At 58.4% G+C, this 26,671-nt stretch overlaps 2 protein-coding genes across 2 annotated transcripts in view; one reads left to right on the top strand and one right to left on the bottom strand.

Moving 5' to 3' along the window:
• LOC116955353 (uncharacterized) overlaps positions 1–14,958 on the bottom strand; it is a 60,625-nt gene extending 45,667 nt beyond the window's left edge. Inside the window, exons 1-9 of the mRNA XM_076052943.1 lie at positions 14,558–14,958; positions 11,828–11,871; positions 9,411–9,531; positions 8,701–8,827; positions 7,864–8,090; positions 3,800–4,045; positions 2,893–3,168; positions 2,324–2,446; positions 1,362–1,526 (exon numbers count right to left, since the gene is read on the bottom strand). Of these exons, the coding sequence (XP_075909058.1) occupies positions 1,362–1,526; positions 2,324–2,446; positions 2,893–3,168; positions 3,800–4,045; positions 7,864–8,090; positions 8,701–8,827; positions 9,411–9,531; positions 11,828–11,871; positions 14,558–14,942 (1,714 nt within the window). The 5' untranslated portion in view covers positions 14,943–14,958. The remainder of the gene's footprint in view (positions 1–1,361; positions 1,527–2,323; positions 2,447–2,892; positions 3,169–3,799; positions 4,046–7,863; positions 8,091–8,700; positions 8,828–9,410; positions 9,532–11,827; positions 11,872–14,557) is intronic.
• Positions 14,959–15,047: 89 nt separating this feature from the next.
• The window catches only part of INPP5E (inositol polyphosphate-5-phosphatase E), a 36,011-nt gene continuing 24,387 nt past the window's right edge, over positions 15,048–26,671 (top strand). The window contains exons 1-3 of the mRNA XM_076053193.1: positions 15,048–15,125; positions 16,394–16,468; positions 17,229–18,850. Of these exons, the coding sequence (XP_075909308.1) occupies positions 17,520–18,850 (1,331 nt within the window). The 5' untranslated portion in view covers positions 15,048–15,125; positions 16,394–16,468; positions 17,229–17,519. The remainder of the gene's footprint in view (positions 15,126–16,393; positions 16,469–17,228; positions 18,851–26,671) is intronic.

Genomic DNA, 26,671 nt, shown 5'->3' with positions numbered 1-26,671 from the left:
CTATGAAGGCCGGCGCAGCACACGAGGGGGTGGGTGGCCAGCACCACGCCCGGCCGCCTTTGTCTCCCGGGTGGCGATGTTTACTACACACCGCACCAGGTACTCATTTGAGGCCGAGTTAACCTAGGGTAGGGCCCAGGACCGGTTCAGATTATCACGGGTCGCCTGGTTCGTAGCGCGGTGTGCTAACCACACACACACACACACACACGCACGCACGCACATGCATGCACACACGCATGCACACACGCGCGCATGTTTAAGTGAAATTAAAACCCGGGGTGCCAATCGATGGAGCGTGCGGAGGGCAGGAGGTGCCACTAATCCCATAGAGGTCACCACACCTCGCCCCTACTCATCCATCACCATCGCGGAGCCACGCTCAGCTTGCTCACTCGCACAGTCGCCCGCAATCACGATCGCTCGCACAACAGTAAGCACGATCGCTCGCAATCACGATCGCTCGCACAACAGTAAGCACGATCGCTCGCAAACACGATCGCTCGATTAATCGCTCCCCGATCGCTCGATTAATCGCTCCCCGATCGCTCGATTAATCGCTCCCCGATCGCTCGATTAATCGCTCCCCGATCGCACGATTAATCGCTCCCCAATCGCACGCTCACAAACACGATCGCTCCTCAATCGCACGATCCATCGCTCCCTGTGGGCGAACAGAAGCACATGTGTGAGGACTGCTCTGTGTGTACACCCAACCCTCACTCACCCGGTGAGCTCCCAGCTTTCACTCGCCCCGTGAGCTTATAGCCCTCACCCCACCCGGCCTTCACTCACCGGGTGACATCACAGCTCTCGCTCACCGGGGCAGCTAACAGAAACACGTGTGCGAGGACTGCTCTGTGTGTACAAGTGTACGTTGCGTGCATTTGGGATTCCGTCTCCGCCCAGCCACTAGACGCTCAATGTGAGCCCACCAGGAAGCCGTGGTGAGATGTTAACTACCTCGCCCGGTATACAGGAGGTCGTGGGTTCGATCCCGACCCCGACGCCTGCTGCTGTATATTTGGAGTTTGCGTGTCTCTCTCTCTCTCTCTCTCTCGCCCCGTCGTCACGTGGATTTTTCTCCGGGTCTTCCGGTTTTCCCCTCCACATTAAGAATCAACGTCACGCGTTTAGAGTATTTGGCTGCTGCTAGAAACGCCCACGTGATGACGATGACGGCAAGCCACTTCGTTGAGCTGCTGTCAACTGTGATAGCCAGGTCGCTTCTGACAAAGAGCTACGGAGCAGCTCAGCTGGAGCCTTACCTGGTCAAGTAAAAATGGTTTGTAATAAAAAAAAAAACCACACAACGAGCCCTTGAACAAAAACGCGAGCGGTCCCCCCCCGCGGGGCCTCACCTTTACCGCGAGCCGCGGGCGGAGGAGCGCCGCCGGCCTGCCGAGCGCCGGCCGCGCCCGCGCCGGACCCTCCCCGCGCCGCCTGCACCTTCCTCACCGGCTTCCGTCGTGAGGGGGCCGCCCCGGCACGCTCCGGGCTCCGCGCCGGCGCCTTCCCCTCGCCCCCTGGGAACCACCGCAGCGACAGCGCACGATAGCGCCGCACGGTCACGGGCGGCTAGCGGCTAGCGGCTAGCGGCTAGCGGCGCCGCACGGTCACGGGCGGCCTGGCGCGCGCCGCGCGGCGCGGCGCGTTCCACCCGCCGCAGCGGATCGAGGATCGCGACAGGCCGGCCGGACCGCCCTGGTTAACGGGGTTTTGTGCGGAGTGAGGAAATGCGAGCACGTCACACCGATTCTTCGTTTCGCCGCGTTAGCTTCCGCTAAAATATACGATCGAGTTCTTGTATGAGACTTTCAAGGCCCCTGAAAGGGTGGGGTGGGGGAGGTTAACGCTCCATCCTATCTGGGTGATCTGCCGAGACCGCGTGCCTCTGTCCGGCAACTTCGACCCACCAAATCCGGGCGCCTTGAGCGTACCGGTGGGCGAGAGAGCGTCCGGTAGTCGGCCGCCTCGCCTGTGGAAGGCCTCGCCCCGGGTCCGTCGGGGACGCTCCGTTCTTGGGGCTCGTCTGATGACGCGTTTATTTTCTCTTGTGCATCCCTCCTAAGTTTAACCGCGTTAATGCCTTGCTGTTGTGAATGGCACCACATGAAACCGAGTTGTCCTCGCGTGCTTACTAATGCTGCAGCTGCTGCTGCTGCTGCAGCAGCGTGTTGCCTTGGCCGTGATTAAAAACACGTGCGCAAGGGGGGAGCCGGCCCCTCTTGTGCCGCACCTCCGTCACGAAAGCGTCGCCGCGAATGTCTCCGATTGGCATCACGCGTCTGCTGCCGGCGCGGTGGAGAGCGGGGGGCCTCACCGGAGGGAAGCAGCAGCGAGAAGCGGTGCCGCTGCGTGGGGTCCCGCGCCAGCGCCCGGAACTCGTGCTCTCGGTAGACGCTCCCGTCCGGCGCACGCACACTGCACTCCGCCTGGTTAAAACCTGCCACACAACCGCACAGCGACAACAGAGATCCCCCCGTGTAGCCTGTAACAGGCTGTTGGGGCAAGTGCTGTTAGCGAGCACCTGTGAAGGCCCGGCACGGCACGGCACACGAGGGGGTGGGAGGCCAGCAACCACGCCCGGCCGCCTTTTCCTCCCCGGGTTGGCGATGTTTACACACCGCACCAGGTACTGATCTGAGGCCGAGTCGACATAGGGGAGGCCCAGAACAAGTTCAGATAATCCTCACCGGGGTTGGCCGTGAGCGGGAATTGTAACGCGGCGCGCTAACCGTTACACCACCGCTCCCCCCAACACGAACAACAACAACAACAACAACCGCCATTCACCACAAAAGTATCGGCGCCTGTGCCACGCGTGTCGGTGCGCTCCGACACGCGAGACGCGCGCCCGCACCGGCACGCACGTGAACACCGCGCACTCGCCTCGGTAGACGGGCGCCGGGGGAGCGCTGGCCACTTTGCGAACTTTGGCGGCGAGGAGGCGGGGTTCGGAGAAGACGGGGATGGCGGCCCGCTCCTCGCCCCGGTGGGGCTCGTCGGCGCCGCCGGCCGCCGCCGCCGCCGCCGCCCCCCCGCCCCGCTCGGCGCGCTGCCGGCTAACCACCTCCCTCAGGCGCCGCAGCTTCTCGTCGTCGCGGGGGGCGCGGGGACGCCGGGACGGGGCCCCGGCCGGCACGCGCAGGGACGCCTCGCCGGGGCCTGTCGGCGGCACCGTCCACGGTGGCATCGGCGTCGTCATCGCGACGGTCGCCATCGTCACCGCCCGTCACGGATGTCATCGTCACAGATGTCGCCATCGCCGTCACAGATGTCATCATCGTCGTCCTTATCGTCATTACAGTCATCATCATCATGATCATCATCACAGACACCATCATCACCACCATCACAGACATCACCATCATCGTCGTCCTCCTTATCGTCATTATCGCCATCACAGACTATCACAGACATCATCGCCATCACTGATGTCACCATCATCGTCATCATCTTCGTCATCAGCGTCATTACAGTCATCATCATCATCATTATCACAGAAATCATCATCATCATCACCATCACAGACATCATCGCTGTAATCATTGCCACTTGTCTATTTATTCCACAGCTGAAGATGAAAATGATAGTGGTGGTGATGATGGTGGCGATGAAGGTAATGGAAGTGATGATAATGGTGGTGGCGACGGCAGTGATTATGATGGGGCTGGCAGTGATGACGGTGGTAGCGGTGGTGATGATGATGATGGTGATTGTGATGGTGATGACGGTGGTGGTGATGTTGACGGTGATGGCGGCGGTAGTGGCGATGGTGACGATGGTGTATGCGAACCTTGGCTCTCTATGGTCGACAGGGAGAGGCCGGGGTCAGGGGCCGCCTCAAACGCCGTGGAGGACACGGCCGCCCTGTCCCAGCCTCCCACAATCCTTTGCGGCGGCGCGGAGTGGAAGAGCCGCCCGTGGTCTACGGACAGAGCTCCACGGGCCCCCCACGCCTCCTCCCTCGCCCCCCACGCCTCCCCCCCGATCCCCTCCACGTCGGAGGTAGGGGCGACGAGGCCTGCGGTGACCTCGCTCGCTTGCGTGCAGGCACGTACGGACGTACCGTATGTTAGTTCAACTTCTTTCGCACCACCGTACGTAGCCAACCACGCCAATCGGAGGTGCGGGGGAAGGACAACAAACTAAACACTAAAAGCAGTTCTAAGGAAATTAATGTTCGATCTCGATGATGATTTAAAAGTGCGTAGGTCCAGTGGCTTCCTAATATCGGAAGGAAGAGCGTTCCAGACAGCTGCAGCAGTGCGTGTGCTTGTACGTGCATTCGTATTTTAAGGCTACACGGGAGATCTTTGTATGTATACAGGTGTAGGTGTGTGCATAGTTGTGTACAGGTGTGTGAATAATGCATGTATGCTTAACTTCTTCCACACCACCGTATGTAGAATCGGAGGTGCGGGGAAGGATAACAAACTAAAACACGAAAATAAGTTCTAAAGAAATTAGTTTCTCAATCTAGATGATGATGATGATGCTTATTTAAAAGTTGCGGAGCTCCCAGTGGCTTTCCTAATATCGGAAGGGAAGAGCGTTCCAGACGGCCGCAGGAACGCATCCGAAAGCGCCGCGCGATGCAGCGGTGACCACCGCCTTTGTTCGATGGCCGAGCCAAAAGCCGCTGCCGCTTCTGCGAGGATGAGCGGAGTTCACGCGTGATGGTGATGATGACGATGGCTGATAGCTCCTTGACGAGGTCAGCGAGGTGTTGCCGCGGTTCATCGTGGCGAGCACTTTGCGTGGAACGAGCGCGGCCTCGCGCGGCCTCGCGCGGCCTCGCGCGGCCTCGCGCGGCCTCGCGCGGCCTCGCGCGGCCTCGCGCGGCCTCGCGCGGCCTCGCGCGGCCTCGCGCGGCCTCGCGCGGCCTCGCGCGGCCTCGCGCGGCCTCGCGCGGCCTCGCGCGGCCTCGCGCGGCCTCGCGCGGCCTCGCGCGGCCTCGCGCGGCCTCGCGCGGCCTCGCGCGGCCTCGCGCGGCCTCGCGCGGCCTCGCGCGGCCTCGCGCGGCCTCGCGCGGCCTCGCGCGGCCTCGCGCGGCCTCGCGCGGCCTCGCGCGGCCTCGCGCGGCCTCGCGCGGCCTCGCGCGGCCTGCGGGAACGCGCCAGCGCCTTGCGCCCGCGCGACGCGACGCCGGCGACCTCGCACGGTTCTTGAGACTCGACACGTTCGCTGGTGTCTCTCACGACCGGCGACAACGGTGCCGTTTGTTGCTGGCCGCTTGGCGTTTCGGGGACTTCGCGGCGAGTTCCCGTGAACGTTAAGGCTACACGGGGGGATCTTTGTCTTTGAGGTCGTGTGTGCGTGTGTGGGGAGCGGTGGTGCGGCGGTTAGCGCGCCACCGCTGAATGAGTGAGTGTGAATGTGAGTGAGTTTGAGTGAGTGAGCGAGTACGAGTGAGTGTGAGTGAGAATGAGTGAGTGAGTGTGAGTAAGTATGAGTGAGTGAGTGAGTGTGAGTGTGAATGTGAGTGAGTATGAGTGAGTGAGCGAGTACGAGTGAGTGTGAGTGAGAATGAGTGAGTGAATGTGAGTGAGTATGAGTGAGTGAGTGAGAGTGAGCGAGTACGAGTGAGTGAGTGTGATTGTGAGTGAGTATGAGTGAGTGAGCTAATATGAGTGAGTGCGTATTAGTGAGTGAGTATGAGTGACTATGAGTGAGCGAGTGCGTGTGAGTGAGTATGAGTGAGTATGAGTGAGTGAGCATGAGTGAGTGAGTATGAGTGAGTGAGTATGATTGTGAGTATGAGTGAGTAAGCTAATATGAGTGAGTGCGTATGAGTGACTATGAGTGAGTGAGTGCGTGGGAGTAAGTATGAGTGAGTATGAGTGAGTGCGTGTGAGTTAGTGAGTGCGTGCGAGTGAGTGCATGTGAGTGAGTGCGAGTGAGTGCGTGTGAGTGAGTGAGTATGAGTGAGTGAGTATGAGTGAGTATGAGTGAGTGCGTGTGAGTTAGTGAGTGCATGTGAGTGAGTGAGCGAGTGCGTGTGACTGAGTGCGTGTGAGTGAGTATGAGTGAGTTTTAGTGAGTGAGTGAGTATGAGTGAGTGAGTATGAGTGAGTGAGTATGAGTGAGTGTTTGAGTGAGTATGAGTGAGTGCGTGTGAGTGAGTGAGTATGAGTGAGTGAGTGAGTGAATATGAGTGAATGTGTGTGTGAGTATGAGTGAGTGAGTGCGTGTGAGTGAGTATGAGTGAGTATGAGTGAGTATGAGTGAGTATGAGTGAGTATGAGTGAGTGAGTATTAGTGAGTGCGTGTGAGTGAGTATGAGTGAGTGAGTATGAGTGAGTGAGTATTAGTGAGTGCGTGTGAGTGAGTATGAGTGAGTGAGTGAATGAGTGAGTGAGTGTGTGAGTGAGTGAGTATGAGTGAGTGACTGCGTGTGAGTATGAGTGTGTGTGTGAGTGAGTATGAGTGAGTGAGTGAATGAGTGAGTGAGTATGAGTGAGTATGAGTGAGTGTTTGAGTGAGTATGAGTGAGTGCGTGTGAGTGAGTGAGTATGAGTGAGTGAGTGAATATGAGTGAATGTGTGTGTGAGTGAGTATGAGTGAGTGAGTGTGTGTGAGTGAGTATGAGTGAGTGAGTGCGTGTGAGTGAGTATGAGTGAGTATGAGTGAGTGAGTATTAGTGAGTGCGTGTGAGTGAGTATGAGTGAGTGAGTATGAGTGAGTGAGTATTAGTGAGTGCGTGTGAGTGAGTATGAGTGAGTGAGTGAATGAGTGAGTGAGTGTGTGAGTGAGTGAGTATGAGTGAGTGACTGCGTGTGAGTATGAGTGTGTGTGTGAGTGAGTATGAGTGAGTGAGTGTGTGTGTGTGAGTATGAGTGAGTGAGTGCGTGTGAGTGAGTGAGTGCGTGTGAGTGAGTATGAGTGAGTGAGTGAGTATTAGTGAGTGCGTGTGAGTAAGTATTAGTGAGTGCGTGTGAGTGAGTATTAGTGAGTGCGTGTGAGTGAGTATGAGTGAGTGCGTGTGAGTGAGTGAGTATGAGTGAGTGAGTATGAGTGAGTGAGTATGAGTGAGTATGAGTGAGTGAGTATGTGTGAGTGAGTGAGTGAGTATGAGTGAGTGCGTGTGAGTTAGTGAGTGCATGTGAGTGAGTGAGCGAGTGCGTGTGACTGAGTGCGTGTGAGTGAGTATGAGTGAGTTTTAGTGAGTGAGTTTTAGTGAGTGAGTGAGTGTGAGTGAGTGAGTATGAGTGAGTGAGTATGAGTGAGTGAGTGTTTGAGTGAGTATGAGTGAGTGCGTGTGAGTGAGTGAGTATGAGTGAGTGAGTGAATATGAGTGAGTGTGTGTGTGTATGAGTGAGTGAGTGCGTGTGAGTATGAGTGAGTGCGTGTGAGTGAGTATGAGTGAGTATGAGTGAGTATGAGTGAGTATGAGTGAGTGAGTATTAGTGAGTGCGTGTGAGTGAGTATGAGTGAGTATGAGTGAGTGAGTATTAGTGAGTGCGTGTGAGTGAGTATGAGTGAGTGAGTGAATATGAGTGAGTGAGTGTGTGTGAGTGAGTGAGTGAGTATGAGTGAGTGACTGACTGCGTGTGAGTATGAGTGTGTGTGTGAGTGAGTATGAGTGAGTGAGTGCGTGTGAGTGAGTGCATATGAGTGAGTGCGTGTGAGTGAGTATGAGTGAGTGAGTATTAGTGAGTGCGTGTGAGTAAGCATTAGTGAGTGCGTGTGAGTGAGTATTAGTGAGTGCGTGTGAGTGAGTATGAGTGAGCGTGGGAATCAATTTGAGTCGGTGAATCTGGCACTGCCCCGTGCCTCGCGGAGGGCGTAACCGAGCCGGGCTCACCGGGACTCACCGGAACTCACTGGGACTCACCGGGACTCGCTCACGAGACTCACCGGTGAGGGAGAGTGCTCCCCACGGCCGCTCGATGCCGGCGCCGGTATCGGCGTTGCCGCTGGCGGCGAACGCAGATCCCGGGAGGGCGCGGTGCGGGCTCCACCGTGGTGCCGCTGACGCGTCCCCCACCTCGTCATCTCCCGGTGGAGGAGGGGGAGTGGAGGGAGGGGCGCCTCCAGCAGAGGGAGACGGCCATGGCATGGAGGAGAAGGAGCCACTTCCAGCGCTGAGAGAGACGGAGCGGGGAGAGCGTCACACAGAGAGAGAGAGAGAGTGGGGAGAGCGTCACACAGAGAGACAGCGAGCGGGGAGAGCGACACAGAGAGAGTGGGGAAAGCATCACAGAGAGAGTGGGGAGAGCGTCACACAGAGAGAGAGTGGGGAGAGCGTCACACAGAGAGAGAGTGGGGAGAGCGTCACAGAGAGTGGGGAGAGCGTCACACAGAGAGAGAGTGGGGAGAGCGTCACACAGAGAGAGAGAGAGAGAGTGGGAAGAGCCTCACACAGAGAGAGAGTGGGGAGAGCGTCACACAGAGAGAGAGTGGGGAGAGCGTCACAGAGAGTGGGGAGAGCGTCACACAGAGAGAGAGTGGGGAGAGCGTCACACAGAGAGAGAGTGGGGAGAGCGTCACACACAGAGAGAGTGGGGAGAGCGTCACAGAGAGTGGGGAGAGCATCACACAGAGAGACAGAGTGGGGAGAGCCTCACACAGAGAGAGAGAGAGGATGGAAGAGCGTCACACAGAGAATGAGGAGGGAGAGCGTCACACTGCCCGGTGCTCACTGCCCGGTGCTCACTGCCCGGTGCTCACTGCCCGGTGCCCACTGCCACTTGCCTTGCGGGTGGCGGTTGCTCCGTGAGCCGCGTCGCGTTCGGGGGGGCGCCCCCCACGTTCTCACGCAGAGGTCCACGGGGACCCCGCACCCCCACCGCCCCTGCCGGCCTCACACCGTCACGGCGCTCTAAGTGGAAACAACGGCGGTTGGTGGTGATTGTGGTGGTGATTGTGGTAGTGGTGCTGGTAGTAGTGGTGGTGGTCAGTGGTGCTGGGAGTAGTGGTGGTGGTGCTGGTGGTAGTGGTGATGCTGGTAGTGCTGGTAGTAGTGGTGGTGGTCGTGGTGCTGGTAGTGGTCGTGCTGGTAGTAGTGGTGGTGGTGATGGTCTTGGTGGTGCTGGTCGTGGTGGTGCTGGTCGTGCTGGTCGTGGTGGTGCTGGTCGTGCTGGTCGTGGTGGTGCTGGTGGTGATGGTCGTGGTGGTGCTGGTCGTGGTGGTGCTGGTCGTGCTGGTCGTGGTGGTGCTGGTCGTGGTGGTGCTGGTCGTGGTGGTGCTGGTGGTGCTGGTGGTGCTGCTGGTCGTGGTGGTGGTGGTCGTGGTCGTGGTCGTGGTGCTGGTGGTGCTGGTGGTGCTGGTGCTGGTCGTGGTGCTGGTCGTGGTGCTGGTCGTGGTGGTGGTGGTGGTCGTGGTGCTGGTGGTGCTGCTGGTGCTGGTGGCGGCGATGGTGGAGCTGGCCGTGTCGTGGCCGAGGTTTTGGCGTGCGAGCTCACCGCGCCGCGCCGTCTTGCGGGAGGTTGACGTGACGAGCGGTGATCCCTTGCGCCGGGCCACGGGGCTCATGATGGCCGAACTCGTGCTGAGCGCCGCCACGCGGTTCTCCACCTGCCGCAGCTGCAGCACCGACGCAGCAGCGCGGGCGGCGTCACCGTACAGTCCCCCACCAGGCCCACACCAGACCCACACCAGGCCCACACCAGGCCCACACCAGGCACCCACCAGGCCCCCACCAGGCACCCACCAGGCACCCACCAGGCCCACACCAGGCCCACACCAGGCCCACACCAGGCACCCACCAGGCCCCCACCAGGCCCACACCAGGCCCACACCAGGCCCCCACCAGACCCACACCAGGCCCCCACCAGGCACCCACCAGGCACCCACCAGGCACCCACCAGGCACCCCACGAGGCACCCACCAGGCCCACACCAGGCACCCACCAGGCCCACACCAGGCCCACACCAGGCACTCACCAGGCCCACACCAGGCCCACACGAGGCCCACACCAGGCCCCCACCAGGCACCAACCAGGCCCACACCAGGCCCACACCAGGCCCACACCAGGCCCCCACCAGGCACCCACCAGGCACCCACCAGGCACCCACCAGGCCCACACCAGGCCCACACCAGGCCCCCACCAGACCCACACCAGGCCCCCACCAGGCACACACCAGGCCCCCACCAGACCCACACCAGGCCCCCACCAGGCACCCACCAGGCACCCACCAGGCCCACACCAGGCACCCACCAGGCACTCACCAACCCCCACCAGGCACCCACCAGCCCCCGCCAGCCCCCACCAGGCACCCACCAACCCCCACCAACCCCCACCAGGCACCCACCAGCCCCCACCAACCCCCACCAGGCCCCCACCAACCCCCACCAACCCCCACCAGGCACCCACCAGGCACCCACCAGCCCCCACCAACCCCCACCAGGCCCCCACCAACCCCCACCAACCCCCACCAGGCCCCCACCAGGCACCCACCAACCCCCACCAGGCCCCCACCAGGCACCCACCAACCTCCACCAGGCCCACACCAGGCCCACTACAGGCCCCCACCAGGCACCCACCAGGCACTCACCAACCCACACCAGGCACCCACCAACCCCCACCAACCCCCACCAGGCACCCACCAGCCCCCACCAGGCACCCACCAACCCCCACCAGGCACCCACCAGGCACCCACCAACCCCCACCAGGCACCCACCAACCCCCACCAGGCACCCACCAACCCCACCAGGCCCCCACCAACCCCACCAGGCACCCAACAGGCACCCACCAGGCACCCACCAACCCCCACCAGGCCCCCACCAACCCCCACCAGGCCCCCACCAACCCCCACCAACCCCCACCAGGCCCCCACCAACCCCCACCAACCCCCACCAGGCCCCCACCAACCCCCACCAGCCCCCACCAGGCACCCACCAACCCCCACCAGGCACCCACCAACCCCCACCAGGCCCCCACCAGCCCCCACCAGCCCCCACCAGGCACCCACCAACCCCCACCAGGCCCCCACCAACCCCCACCAGGCACCCACCAACCCCCACCAGGCCCCCACCAGCCCCCACCAGCCCCCACCAGGCACCCACCAACCCCCACCAGGCCCCCACCAACCCCCACCAGGCACCCACCAGCCCCCTACCAGCCTCCGCCAGCTCCCCATCAGCCCCCACCCATCACTGACATGGCCTTAGTTGCGTTCGACTTCATTGAGAACGAGTGCGGATCGCTGAAAATCGGTGAGGATTGGTGAGGATAGGGTGAGGATTGGTGAGGATCAGCGAGTATTGCTGAGGACCGCCGGGGACTAGCGAGGGCCGGTGCGGTTTAGGTGATGATTGGTGAGTATTGCGGATTGGTGAGCATCACATGGAACAGTGCAAGGGGCGCCACGGTGGCTAGGAGATGTTGACTACCTCCCCTGGTATACAGGTGGCCCTGGGTTCGATCCCGACCCTGACACCTGCTGTATATTTGGAGTTTGCGTGTCTCCTTCTCTCTCATCATCATCATCATCATCACGGTGGCTAGGAGATGTTAAGTACCTCGCCTGGTGTACAGGTGGACCTGGGTACGATCCCGACCCCGACACCTGCATTATGTTTGGCGTTTGCGGTGTCTCTCTCCCCGCGGTCGCGTGGATTTTTCCCCGGGCCTTCTGGTTTTTTGCCCTCCGGTTTTTTGCCCTCCACATTTAGAACCAACGTGCGTTCGGATTGTATGGCTGCTGCTGCTGCTGCTATAAATGTCCACGTGATAAGCCGATTTGTTGGGCCGTTCTCATTGGTGGCCGGGTGGCGTCTGAAAAAGAGCTACGTAGCTCAGTTGGGGCACTTACCTGGTACAATAAAAAAAAGAGTTTAGTTTAGTTTGGTGCGTTTCAGTGCGGGTCGCCCCACTCACCGAAGCCGCGCGGCTTCGGTCCAAAACGTCTCCCATGGCCTCCGCTGGAAGACACGACAGAGACACGGCTCAACAGGTCACGCGGCCTCCCAACGTCCCTCATCTCCAAACTCCAAGACGAATCAAAATGCCACCGACGCCCGCGTACCGGACCCACGCTGCCCCGATCCCTCCGCTGGCTCCGTCTGATCTCAGATCGCACGCAGCTTGGCCTACATCGTTCACCCCTGCCTGCCTCTCCCCTCACTCTACTCCCCTCCACGCACTCCCCTACCTCTCCCCTCTCACCCCACTCCCCTCCACACACTCTCCTACCTCTCCCCTCTCACTCTACTCCCCTCCACACAGTCCCCTACCTCTCCCCTCTCATCTCACTCCCCTCCCCACACTCCCCTACCTCTCCCCTCTCATCTCACTCTACTCCCCACACTCCCCTACCTCTCCCCTCTCACCCCACTCCCCTCCACACTCCCCTACCTCTCCCCTCTCACTCTACTCCCCTCCACACTCCCCTACCTCTCCCCTCTCATCTCACTCTACTCCACACACTCTCCTACCTCTCCCCTCTCACCCCACTCCCCTCCACACTCTCCTACCTCTCCCCTCTCACCCCACTCCCCTCCACACTCTCCTACCTCTCCCCTCTCACTCTACTCCCCTCCACACACTCCCCTACCTCTCCCCTCTCACCTCACTCCCCTCCACACACTCCCCTACCTCTCCCCTCTCACCTCACTCCCCTCCACACACTCCCCTACCTCTCCCCTCTCACCTCACTCCCCTCCACACACTCCCCTACCTCTCCCTCTACTCCCCTCCACGCACTCTCCTACCTCTCCCCTCTCACCCCACTCCCCTCCACACACTCCCCTACCTCTCACCTCACTCTACTCCCCTCCACACACTCCCCTACCTCTCCCCTCTCATCTCACTCTACTCCACGCACTCTCCTACCTCTCCCCTCTCACCCCACTCTGCTCCAGCAGCCAAGGCTTCCCGTGTTGGCGACGTGCACGCGTTGACGCTGCCACTCCACGTGACTTTGCATCGGCTCCAACCGTCAACAAACTTTCTCTCAGCGGGAGGTCGCTCATTCTCCTCTGCTGCCCCCAATGTCTGAAACTCCCTTCCCCCAACCCCTCTCTCTCTCTCTGCTGTCGTCCGTGCTGTCGCCTCCCTGTTCAAGGGGCAGGCTGCAGGCATTCTTCCACTTCGCTCTGCTGCCTACGAGATGACCCAGGGGCCGCTGAACTCGGCTGGTGTGTGGCCATGGAAGACACTCGCATAGAGACGGCGAGTCGGCGTAGACGGGGAGAGACAGGGAGACAGAGAGACAGGGAGACAGGGAGACAGAGAGACACGGAGACAGAGAGTCAGCGAGTCGGTGTAGGCGGGGAGATACAGATACCGGGGAGACAGAGAGACAGAGACAGGGAGACCGAGAGGCAGAGGGACAGTGAGACAGAGGGACAGTGAGACAGAGAGACAGTGAGACAGAGAGACAGTGAGACAGTGAGACAGAGAGACAGGGAGACAGAGAGACAGGGAGACAGAGAGACAGCGAGTGGGTGTAGGCGGGAAGATACAGATACCGGGGAGACAGAGAGACAGAGACAGGGAGACCGAGAGACAGAGGGACAGTGAGACAGAGAGACAGGGAGACAGAGAGACAGAGAGACAGGGAGACAGGGAGACAGAGAGACAGCGAGTCGGCGTAGACGGGGAGACAGAGAGACAGGGAGACAGAGAGTCAGCGAGTCGGTGTAGGCGGGGAGATACAGATACCGGGGAGACAGAGAGACAGAGACAGGGAGACCGAGAGACAGAGGGACAGTGAGACAGAGGCAGGGAGACAGCGAGCCGGCGTAGACAGGGAGACAGTGAGTCGGCGTAGACGGGGAGATACAGCTACCGGGGAGACAGAGAGACGCAGAGGCAGGGAGACAGAGACAAGGAGAAAGAGACAGGGCGACAGAGACAGTGAGACAGAGAGAGAGAGAGATTCAGAGGCAGGGAGACAGAGACGCAAAGACAGAGAGACACAGAGAGAGAGACGCAGAGACAGGGAGACAGACACAGAGACAGATAGACGCAGAGAGACACAGAGACAGAGACGCAGAGACAGGAAGACAGAGACACAGGGGCACGCGGAGACAGGGGCACGCGGAGACAGAGACACGGAGATAGGGACACGCGGAGACAGGGACACGCGGAGACAGGGACACGCGGAGACAGGGACACGCGGAGACAGGGACACGGAGACAGAGACAGGGAGACAGAGACAGGGAGACAGAGACACGGAGACAGAGACACGGAGACAGAGACACGGAGACAGGGACACGCGGAGACAGGGACACACGGAGACAGAGACACGGAGACAGAGACACGCGGAGACAGGGACACACGGAGACAGAGACACGGAGACAGAGACACGCGGAGACAGAGACACGCGGAGACAGAGACACGCGGAGACAGAGACACGCGGAGACAGGGACACGCGGAGACAGAGACACGCGGAGACAGGGGCACGCGGAGACAGGGGCACGCGGAGACAGGGGCACGCGGAGACAGGGGGACGCGGAGACAGGGACACGCGGAGACAGGGACACGCGGAGACAGAGACACGGAGACAGGGACACGGAGACAGGGACACACACACACACACACAGAGACTAAACAAACCGCTTATGATTATTCCACCGGGCAAGGAGACGAGGAGACGGCACCCACCGGACTCTGCCGCACCTCGCGTTGTCGACACCGCAGCCCGGCACGCTGCTGCCGCCGCTGCTGCTGCCGCTGCCGGGGTGAGGCTGGGGGCGGCGGGAGGGGGGGGGGCCCTGAGCCCCTGGCGGCGACGGCGGCGCTCGAGGCGCGCCAACGTTGGCGGGAGAGCGGCGGCCGCTTCGGCGTCGTCAGGAAGAGGGAGGAGGGAGGACGCCTCTATGCGGGCTGCCCGGGTAACGACGCCGAGTCGGGGGGAAGGGAGGAGGGGGCGCCCCACGTGACTCCCGGCCGCGACGTCGAACGCGCGGCGGCCACCTTGGGTAGGGGGTGGATGGGGTGGGGGGGACGCGCGGCCGCTTTGAGGGCGCTGGGTGCGTGCTGACGTCATCGCGTGCGCGTCGGCTGGTGGGCTCCGTGCGTGGTGACGTCTTTGACGGGGCTCTCCGCGGGTTGCGTGCTGACGCCATCGCTCGCACCGCGCGATGACGTCAAGTCGCGCGATGACGTCATGTCGCGCAGCGAAACCGGCGCGCGGGTTTGGTCGGGAGCGGGCACGGAGCGCGAAACGGAGGTGAGCGAATAGAGGGGCCCGGGAACGTGAATAGTGGGGGGGGCACACGGGGGGGGGAACGTGAATAGAGGGGCCCGGGAACGTGAATAGTGGGGGGCACACAGGTGGGTGGGGGGGTGGAGCGTGAATAGAGGGGGACACAGGGGGGGGAACGTGAATAGTGGGGGGCACAGGGGGGGGAACGTGAATAGTGGGGGGCACGGGGGGAACGTGAATAGTAGGGGGCACAGGGGGGGGAACGTGAATAGTGGGGGGCACAGGGGGGGGAACGTGAATAGAGGGGGGGCACACGTTCTTGGGGAGCGGTGGCGCGTCACGAACCCGCTAACAGCCACCATCACCAATGATGTTTATCTGCACCGGTACTGGGCATTACCCTACCCTAGGTCGACTCAGCCAAAAAAATAAGTACCTGGTGCGGTGCGTAAACATCACCACTGGGGATACAAAGGCGGCCGGGCACGGTGCTGGCCACACCCCCCTCGTGTGCCTGTGTTGCTTTGCTAACAGCACTTGCCCCCAACAGTCTGCTCGAGGCTATACGGGGGATCTTTGTGTGTGGTGCGGCTGCCGGCCACCTCGGTTAACCCACAACACCTGGGGTCTGTCCCGTGACCTCCTGCCTGCAGCGAGTTTTCCGCACTTCACGTGATGTCCCTGCAGTGCACCTAGCCTGGCACAACCGCTGTGGTGACGTCACCGCCACGTTGTGTGGGTGATGCGCAAAGATGCAGTGATCCCCCGTGTAACCTTAACAGACTGTCGGGGCAAGTGCTGTTAGCGAGCAGCACCTATGAGGGCCGGAACGGCACACGAGGGGGGTGGGTGGCCAGCACCACGCCCGGCCGCCTTTGTCTCCCCAGCGGCGATGTTGACCCACCGCGCCAGCTACTCATTCGAAGCTGAGTCGACCTAGGTGAGGCCCGTGACCGGTTCAGACAATCGTCACCGGTGTGACACACACGCGTGCACGTTCAGGGGGAGCATGGGGAGCTGCGGCGAGCGTGACGACGCAAGTGACCACGTTTTGCCCGATTCTCTCGTCGCCAACATCGTTCCCGGGCACCTCTGCTGGGTCGACCGAGCTTTTAAAAAAACATAAACACCGGGGGAGACAAAGACGGCCGAGCGTGTTGCCGCTGTGAACACCGACGCCTCGTGCCAGTTTTCCATCGATGCCCGCCAACAGCACTTGCCCCAGCGCGCTGCGGAGGCTACGCGGTGGTCCTTTGCCTGTGCCTGTAATCAAATCCGGTTCTGGCTTTCAGGTGAAACGTGGAGACACCTATTACAGCGCACGGGCTCTTGCTGACTACACAAGACGGCGGCGGGGGTTCTTGCGTGTACGTCACACACACACACACACGTACGTACCTACACACAAAGACAAAGATCCCCCGTACAGCCTCAACAGACTGTTGTGGCAAGTGCTGTTAGCGAGTAGCAGCTGCGAAGGCCAGAACGGTACACGAGGGGGTGGGAGGCCAGCACCACGCCCGACCGCCTTTGTCTCCCCCAGTGGCGATGTTGACACACCGCCCCAGGTGCTCATTTCAGGCTGAGTCGACCTCGGGGAGACCCAGGACCACTTCAGATCGTTGCCACTGGTGTTGGCCGTGAGAGCAGGAATCGAACTCGGGTCTGTGGGTTCGTAGCGCGGTGCGCGAACCACTGCACTACCGCTCCCCACAATCATAGACACACCACACACGCCTGCACATCGACTCGGATAGACTAACACACACACAGACCCGTCTAGAGGCTGGTGGGGCACCCTCCTCCTCTCCTCACTCCTCCTCTCCCCACTCCTTCTTTCCCCACTCCTCCTCTCTCCACTCCTCCTTTCCCCACTCCTCCTCTCTCCACTCCTCCTCCTCTCTCCACTCCTCCTCCTCTCTCCACTCCTCCTCTCCTCACTCCTCCTGCTCTCCCCACTCCTCCTCAATCCACTCCTCCTCTCCCCACTCCTCCTCCTTTCCCCACTCCTCCTCTCCCCACTCCTCCTCCTCTCCCCGCTCCTCCTGCTCTCCCCCCGCTCCTCCTCCTCTCCCCCGCTCCTCCTCCTCTCCCCGCTCCTCCTGCTCTCCCCACACTCCTCCACAGGTTCAACGACCCCCCGTTCCCTCTGGGGCTCCGCGCTCCGTGACGATGAGCCCCGACGAGGCGTGCCGCTTCTCGCCTCATCGCCGCCGTGCCTCCCTGCACGGGCACGGACGACGGCGCTCGTAGATCGGTGGCGCCCGCCGCTCCCGGTGTCCCCCACGCGTGCCACGACGGCCCGGCCCGACCGGTGACGTCTCCGCCGCCGCCGCCGTCGCCGGCCACCGGCCACCGCCCGGCGTTGTTTCCCGTAACCGGAGCCGGGGCCTGCCGCTGCGAGCGGGCGGCACCGCGATGGAATGCGAGCCGCGGCACGCCACGGCCAAGGACCCCGCCCCCCTCGGTAACGGCGGCGGCCGTGCCGACGCGGTGGCGTGGACGCTTCCCCCCGGCGAGCGCCCGGCACGGTCGCGCCGCGGCGGCGCCGTCGGCGGCGGGGATACGGACGCCGCTGGCGCGGCGTGCGGGGAGATGCCGGCGGCCCCGCCGGAGGGCGCGGTGAGCGAGGAGGGGGAGGAGGATACGGCCGAGATGCAGGACCCGGCGCGGAGCGGAGAAGCGGTGAGGGGAGGTGACGTGGGTGGTGATGGCCTCCCTTCACGTGGCTCCGCGTGCAGGCCGGGGCCAGCAACGGTGCAGCGGCAGCAACAGCTGCAGAGGCAGCAGCAGCAGCAGGAGGAGGAGGAGGATGAGCAACAACATCAACAGCAAGATCAGCAGGAGCGGCAGAAACAACCGGAACAGCAGCAGCACCAGCAGATACAACAGGAACAACAGCAGCACCAACAGCAGGAACAGCAGACGCAGCAGCAGACACAGCAGCAGCTGCAGTACCAGCAGCAGCAGGCACGCCCGCTGATGAGATTTTGCCCACGGCCTCCGCTCGAGCCGAAGCCGGCAAGGGCCACCCCCGATTCCGGGGACGCCGGCAACCGGGGCTGGAGGCGCAAGACCCGCGGCGTGGCGAGCAAGCTGCGCGCCATGGCCGAGCTGCGAGCCGCAGCGGCCTCCGCGGGCGCCTCCGCCGCGGCCACCGTCACCGCCATCACCACCAGCAACACCACCCCGAGCAACGGCGGCGTTTGCGCGTCCGCGGACGACGCGGGCGCACGCCCCGGTGAGGCCGTGCGCTCCTCGCCGGCCGTCCCGGGCCTCGCGCTCGGCCGCACGAGGGCGGCGGCGCCGGCGGCGGCGCCGTCGCGCCTCCGCGGCCTGCCGCGCCGAGGCTCGGGGTCGTGCCTGGCCTCGGGGCCCGGGGTGGACGGCGTTTTCCGGCTCGGTCGGCACAGCTCCCAGCTGAGCCTGGGCTGCCACGCCGAACCGGAGTCGCCCGGCGCCGGCGCGGGGCGCGAGCTCGAGTCGCGGTCGCTCCCGCCGCTCGCCGCGACGCCGCCGCCGCCGACGCCGACGCCGCCGCCGACGGCGCCGCCGCCGCTATCCTCTCCGCCGGGCCCCCGTGGGCCGGGCCCCCCCCCGGTGTCGCGCTGGGCCGGCGCCGCCTCCGACTCGCGGCTGCTGGTTCAGCTGCGTGGCAGCCGGGCCTGGGCAGCGCCCGCCTCTCTCCCTTGCAGCCCGGCGGCGCCCGGCGCGCTGCCACCCATCCCCACGCAGCGGGCACGCAGCAGGTGTGGGTGAGCGGCAGGTCGTGGGTGAGCGGCAAGTCGTGGGTGAGCGGCAGGTGTGGGTGAGCGTCAGGTCGTGGGTGAGCGGCAAGTCGTGGGTGAGCGGCAGGTGTGGGTGAGCGTCAGGTCGTGGGTGAGCGGCAAGTCGTGGGTGAGCGTCAAGTCGTGGGTGAGCGTCAGGTGCGGCTCACCCACGGCTTGAGCTGTACACTCAGGTCACGATGTCGGGGGGTCGTCGGCAGAGGTCAGCGTCGGAAACTGGGGTCGCGAGGTGAAGGTCGTCCTCGGGGCACAGAGTCGGTGCAGTTTGTGATCGGGGTCAGGGTTGGGTCAACACAGCCTCATTGCGTGTGTAGGATGGAGGGTGTATCTGAACTGTGGTGTGTTAATGGTGAGTGAAGGCCGTAGTGTGTTAATGGTGAGTGAAGGCCGTAGTGTGTTAATGCTGAGTGAAGACTGTAGTGTGTTAATGCTGAGCGAAGGCTGTAGTGTGTTAATGCTGAGTGAAGACTGTAGTGTGTTAATGCTGAGTGAAGACTGTAGTTTGTTAATGCTGAGTGAAGGCTGTAGTGTGTTAATGCTGAGTGAAGGCTGTTGTGTGTTAATGCTGAGTGAAGGCTGTAGTGTGTTAATGCTGAGTGAAAACTGTAGTGTGTTAATGCTGAGTGAAGGCTGTAGTGTGTTAATGCTGAGTGAAGGCTGTAGTGTATTAATGCTGAGTGAAGACTGTAGTGTGTTAATGCTGAGTGAAGACTGTAGTGTGTTAATGCTGAGTGAAGACTGTAGTGTGTTAATGCTGAGTGAAGACTGTAGTGTGTTAATGTTGAGTGAAGTCTGTAGTGTGTTAATGCTGAGTGAAGACTGTAGTGTGTTAATGCTGAGTGAAGACCGTAGTGTGTTAATGCTGAGTGATGGCTGTAGTGTGTTAATGCTGAGTGAAGGCTGTAGTGTGTTAATGCTGAGTGAAGACTGTAGTGTGTTAATGCTGAGTGAAGGCTGTAGTGTGTTAATGCTGAGTGAAGACTGTAGTGTGTTAATGCTGAGTGAAGACTGTAGTGTGTTAATGCTGAGTGAAGACTGTAGTGTGTTAATGCTGAGTGAAGGCTGTAGTGTGTTAATGCTGAGTGAAGACTGTAGTGTGTTAATGCTGAGTGAAGACTGTAGTGTGTTAATGCTGAGTGAAGGCTGTAGTGTGTTAATGCTGAGTGAAGACTGTAGTTTGTTAATGCTGAGTGAAGGCTGTAGTGTGTTAATGCTGAGTGAAGGCTGTTGTGTGTTAATGCTGAGTGAAGGCTGTAGTGTGTTAATGCTGAGTGAAAACTGTAGTGTGTTAATGCTGAGTGAAGGCTGTAGTGTGTTAATGCTGAGTGAAGGCTGTAGTGTATTAATGCTGAGTGAAGACTGTAGTGTGTTAATGCTGAGTGAAGACTGTAGTGTGTTAATGCTGAGTGAAGACTGTAGTGTGTTAATGCTGAGTGAAGACTGTAGTGTGTTAATGTTGAGTGAAGTCTGTAGTGTGTTAATGCTGAGTGAAGACTGTAGTGTGTTAATGCTGAGTGAAGACCGTAGTGTGTTAATGCTGAGTGATGGCTGTAGTGTGTTAATGCTGAGTGAAGGCTGTAGTGTGTTAATGCTGAGTGAAGACTGTAGTGTGTTAATGCTGAGTGAAGGCTGTAGTGTGTTAATGCTGAGTGAAGACTGTAGTGTGTTAATGCTGAGTGAAGGCTGTAGTGTGTTAATGCTGAGTGAAGACTGTAGTGTGTTAATGTTGAGTGAAGACTGTAGTGTGTTAATGCTGAGTGAAGGCTGTAGTGTGTTAATGCTGAGTGAAGACTGTAGTGTGTTAATGTTGAGTGAAGACTGTAGTGTGTTAATGCTTAGTGAAGACAGTACTGTGTTAATGCTGAGTGAAGACTGTAGTGTGTTAATGCTGAGTAAAGACTGTAGTGTGTTAATGTTGAGTGAAGACTGTAGTGTGTTAATGCTGAGTGAAGACTGTAGTGTGTCAATGTTGAGTGAAGACTGTAGTGTGTTAATGTTGAGTGAAGACTGTAGTGTGTTAATGTTGAGTGAAGACTGTAGTGTGTTAATGTTGAGTGAAGACTGCAGTGTGTTAATGCTGAGTGAAGGCTGTAGTGTGTTAATGCTGAGTGAAGGCTGTAGTGTGTTAATGCTCAGTGAAGGCTGTAGTGTGTTAATGCTCAGTGAAGTCTGTCGTGTGTTAATGCTGTGTGAAGGCTGTAGTGTGTTAATGCTGAGTGAAGGCTGTATTGTGTTAATGCTGAGTGAAGACTGTAGTGTGTTAATGCTGAGTGAAGGCTGTAGTGTGTTAATGCTGAGTGAAGGCTGTAGTGTGTTAATGCTGAGTGAAGGCTGTAGTGTGTTAATGCTGAGTGAAGGCTGTAGTGTGTTAATGCTGAGTGAAGACTGTAGTGTGTTAATGCTGAGTGAAGACTGTAGTGTGTTAATGCTGAGTGAAGACTGTAGTGTGTTAATGCTGAGTGAAGACTGTAGTGTGTTAATGCTGAGTGAAGGCTGTAGTGTGTTAATGCTGAGTGAAGACTGTAGTGTGTTAATGCTGAGTGAAGGCTGTAGTGTGTTAATGCTGAGTGAAGACTGTAGTGTATTAATGTTGAGTGAAGACTGTAGTGTGTTAATGCTGAGTGAAGGCTGTAGTGTGTTAATGCTGAGTGAAGGCCGTAGTGTGTTAATGCTGAGTAAAGACTGTAGTGTGTTAATGCTGAGTGAAGACTGTAGTGTGTTAATGCTGAGTGAAGACTGTAGTGTGTTAATGCTGAGTGAAGACTGTAGTGTGTTAATGCTGAGTGAAGACTGTAGTGTGTTAATGCTGAGTGAAGACTGTAGTGTGTTAATGCTGAGCGAAGGCTGTAGTGTGTTAATGCTGAGTGAAGACTGTAGTGTGTTAATGCTGAGTGAAGACTGTAGTGTGTTAATGCTGAGCGAAGGCTGTAGTGTGTTAATGCTGAGTGAAGACTGTAGTGTGTTAATGCTGAGTGAAGGCTGTAGTGTGTTAATGCTGAGCGAAGGCTGTAGTGGCGTTTGGCTGCCCATCGCTCACTTTCGGATACCCTTCTGCGGCCGTCTGGAACGTTCTTCCTTCCGACATTGGGACGCCAGTGTAGCTGTGCACTTTTAAATAATCATCTCGATTGACCAACTAATTTCATTGAAACTGCTTTTTTGTATTTTAGTTTGCTGTCAGTTTCAGTTTCATTTATTTTGGTATAGCCCTTTTGTGAGCCATTCGGCTCTTGAATCGGGTGCAACCGCAACAAACAAAAAACAAAAACACGAACAAGAAAAACATCTTAAAGTGACTACGTGACCGTGCAAACAGAAAAATCCAGGGAAAACAGCAAAATATTCCTGAAAAAGCACCGTGCAAAAATCCCAGTGGGATGCAAGTCAAACAACAACAACCACAAGACAACTTAGATTAAGGCCATCAGTCTAACTCCGTACTACAACAAACAAACATGGCCAAACCAAAGTTTTCGAAATCACCAAAATAAAGCCATAAATGCAATGTAACAGTGATCATAGGGACTGTAACAGAATTTGTAACAATAAACTACATAAATAAACCCTGTAGCCATAGCTGGCTGCATGAGTCACTCCACAACAACAGGAGCATCAGTCGGAGTATCACATTTTTCAATGCACCTTTAAGATCAGCACACTATAATCAAAATACAGATAATATTTTGCAGCGGTCATCCGAAGGAAAACATTTTATTTTAGGCCACTGAATAGCAGTGGCAGCTAGGGGTGTACAACTCCTCTAGAGCAGTTTTGAGTGAAGATCTCATAGGTAGTGATTCCAGTTGCAGTTTATTGGCTATAGCATTCCAGACCCTGGGGTCATCAATAGCAAAGGCCCTTCCTCCAGTTTTTGTACGGCAATAGGGAATGTGAAGCTGGTAAATGAGCGAAGACCTGAGGTCAAATTTGTTCTTTGAAACAGAGAGGAGATCCAGCAGGTAGTCTGCGGATTTTTTTTGTATTATCCTTCCCCCACACCTCCGATTAGCGCAGTTGGATATGTACCGTGTGAAAGAAGTTCAACAACAACAACAACCGCCATTCGCCACTAAGTGGCGGTGACGTCACCACGACGCTTGTGCCAGGCCATGTGCACCTTGAGGCCACGTGAAGTGTCGAACGCCCGCTGGCAGGAGGTCGCGGGGCAGACCCAGGTGCCCCGGGTCGACTGACAGAGATGACTGGCTGATGCACCACCTGTGCCCCCTACTGTGCCAAGGGTCGGGTTACTGGCCTGCGTGGGCCGTAAGGGGATCTGAGGGTGGGGGGTGGTGATGTAAGGGGATCGAGGAGGAGAGCATCGATGGGGGGGGGGGGGGATTGGAGAGGGAGGAGGGAGAGAGATTAGGGAGAGTGGGGGAGAGATGGAGATGAGAGGGATTATGGAGAGTTAGGAGAGAGATGGGGGAGATATACAGGTTGGGTTGAGAAGGGAGAGAGAGGTCGTGTAGTACAGAAATCTCTCGGCAACCGCGGGGGGAAATAGGGGGTTAGGTTCCTGAAAACCGCGTGGTTGGAAGAACCGTGGTTGGCAAGATTAAAGGATCGTGGAAAACAGGGGGTTAGGTTCCTGAAAACCGCGTGGTTGGAAGAACCGTGGTTGGCAAGACTAAAGGATCGTGGAAAACAGGGGGTTAGGTTCCTGAAAACCCCGTGGTTGGAAGAACCGTGATTGGCAAGATTAAGGGATCGTGGAAAACAGGGGGTTAGGTTCCTGAAAACCGCGTGGTTGGAAGAACCGTGGTTGGCAAGATTAAGGGATCGTGGAAAACAGGGGGTTAGGTTCCTGAAAACCGCGTGGTTGGAAGAACCGTGGTTGGCAAGACTAAAGGATAGCGGAAAATATGGTGTCAGGTTCTGTGGCCTCGGTTAACACTCCCCTCGACGCCCAACTCCGCATCCCATGCCTTCAGTGAACTTGAGAAATATCCACAGCACAGTACCTTGCGCGGACAAAAAAAAACAACCTTCATAGATTAATCGTGAACCAAAAAATTACTTCGGATTACCTTTGACAGTGGCACCGTAGTGAAGTCCGCGCGACGTTGACAAGTGACGACGATGATGACGACGTTTGGGGAGAGAGGGGGGCGGGGGTGGAAGTGGATCTTTTCGTGATGACGAGGTGCTGCCACCCCTCCTCAGAACTTTGTTTCCCCCTAACGACATTTCGCTCGCCTCGCCCTCTTCCTCACATTGGGTCTTTCCCCCCCCCCCTTTTCGCAGAAGCTCTCCAGCGACGTTTTGTGTTGTTACTCGTTGTGGCTAACTAGGGTCGTCAGCTTGTGGGCTTCATACCAACACCGCGACTGAGACTGAGTGCGCATTGCTGGAAAGAGGCGCGGACGTATGTGGTTAATAATAAAACGATGGGGCCGGGCCACGCGCGGACTCGCAGCTCAGCTCCTGCTGTTGCGGCCCGGTTCCTAACAGGCTTGCGGACCGGTATCGTTGGGGACCCCTGCTGTAACGGATCCGAGTGCGGTCGTAACACGCGTCTGGAATTTGAGCGAGGTTATTCTCGTGAGAGCTTCGGGGGGGGGGGGGGGCGGGGAGGGGGAAGAAGAGACGACCGATGGTGATAACCATGGGAGGCGATTCCACGGTGGAGCGGTTGCGAGGAAAGAATCTGGGAGAGAGAGAGAGAGAGAAGTGAGGTGACCATCAAACGAATTTTTGGTTCAATTTCTTTAACCAGGTGAGGCCCCACCGAGCGGTGTAGCTCTTTTTCGCAAGCGACCCTGGCTGACACAAATGATAGCGAAAGTGGCTGATCACGTGGACATTTACAGCAGTAGCCAAATACTCTTAAGCGCAAATGTGGACGGAAAAAAAACGGGGCACCCGGAGAAAAATACCCCGCCACCACGGGGAGAGAGACACTGCAAACTCCAAATATACAGCGGCAGGGTCGGGATCGAACCCACGACCTCCTGTATACCAGGCGAGGTATTTAACATTTCCTAGCCACCATGATGATGATGAGAGAGAGAGACACGCAAACTCCAACTATACAGCGGCAGGCGTCGGCAGGGTCGGGATCGAAACCACGACCTCCTGTATACCAGGCGAGGTATTTAACATCTCCTAGCCACCGTGATGATGATGAGAGAGAGACACGCAAACTCCAAATATACGGCAGGCGTCAGGGTCGGGATTGATCCCACGACCTCCTGTATACCAGGCGAGGTAGTTAACATCTCATAGCCACTGCGGCGGCCTGCAGTGAGTGGCCGGCCGGCCTGCCTACGATCCATCCTGCGGTAAATTGGACTGAATCGTGCGAGGAGCTCACAGGTCCTTAAGAGATCTGCTCGCAATCCCCATCGTTGAGCTCCTCCCGGGCAAGTGACTGGGTCACGTAGCCCCGCGTGCCCAGCCACCGCTTGACCGGATAGAGGGGGGTGAATGGGCACGGTGGGGGCTGGAGGAGACGTGGAGCTGATGCGGTTACAGGAGGATGTGGAGCTGAGTGGACTTGCCGATGGCCGGCGGTTTCACGATGGGCCTCTGTGGAGGAGGCGGAGGAGGAGGAGGAGGCTCGTGATGGACGCTACTGGGCAGTTGGGGGGCAGCTGTCCTGCGTGGCGAGCGAGTGAGTTGTTGCGATCTGCGCTGCGGTGAGGGAGTGGGTTTAAGGAGAGGGAGGAGAGAGAGAGGGAAGGGGTTAAGGAGAGCAGAGCGCGAAAGCTTTTGTGACATTTTTATTTAAAGCTTTCGTGACTGCAGTGATTCATATTCTTGTTTTTTTCGGTAAAGTCAGCGTTGAAGGGAAACAATAAAATGATAAAATTTCATTTAAAAAGTGGGGGGGAGGGGGGGGTTACATAAAGCAAAGCATTAAAAAAAAACGAAATGATGAGCGAAGCTAAGCGCCGACTACACCGAGCGTCTTCTTGTTTCCTCTGATCGTAAACAAAAAAAGAGAGAGGTAGGATGGAGGGAGGGAGGAGGAGAAGGAGGGAGGAAGGAGGAGTGAGGGACAGAGGGAGGGAGGGAGAAAGAGGGGGAGGGAGACAGGGGTGATTTGGCGTCTCTGCCATAGCGACCGCCAGCCACTCCGACTCAGCAGCCGCTTCGACCGGAGACACCATGTAACTACAGAGCCTTCCGAGTGTCGGCTTGTCTGTGTCGAGCAGTGTGTCCATCAGTGTGTCCACACGCCTGTGAGATTGTCGGTGTGTTTATGCGTCAATCAGTGTGTGTGCGTGTCTCTCAGTTGTGTCGGTGAATGCCGTTGCGTCTCCTTTCTGTGCGCGTGTGTCTGTGAGTCGATGAGTGTGTGTGTGAGTGTGGCTGTCAACCTGTGAGTGTGTTGGTCAGTGTGTCTGTGTGTCCGTGTGTCTGTCAGTGTGTCTGTGTCTTTGTATGCCTGTGTGTCTGTCAGTGTGTCTGTGTGTCTGCGAGTGTGTCAGTGTCTTTGTATGCCTGTGTGTCTGTGAGTGTGTCAGTGTCTCTGTGTTTCTGTCAGTGTGTCTGTGTGTGTGTCTTTGTATGCCTGTGTGTCTGTGTGTCTGTGTGTGTGTCAGTGTCTTTGTATGCCTGTGTGTCTGTCAGTGTGTCTATGAGTGTGTCAGTGTCTCTGTGTTTCTGTCAGTGTGTCTGTGTGTGTGTCAGTGTCTTTGTATGCCTGTGTGTCTGTGTGTCTGTGTGTGTGTCAGTGTCTTTGTATGCCTGTGTGTCTGTCAGTGTGTCTGTGAGTGTGTCAGTGTCTCTGTGTTTCTGTAAGTGTGTCTGTGTGTGTGTCAGTGTCTTTGTATG

The sequence above is a fragment of the Petromyzon marinus genome, chromosome 59 (genome assembly GCF_048934315.1).
Source record: "Petromyzon marinus isolate PM22_M1 ecotype Great Lakes invasive population chromosome 59, UKy_Petmar_22M1.pri1.0, whole genome shotgun sequence".
NCBI lineage: Eukaryota > Metazoa > Chordata > Hyperoartia > Petromyzontiformes > Petromyzontidae > Petromyzon > Petromyzon marinus.
This window is presented reverse-complemented; position numbering and strand designations above follow the sequence as displayed.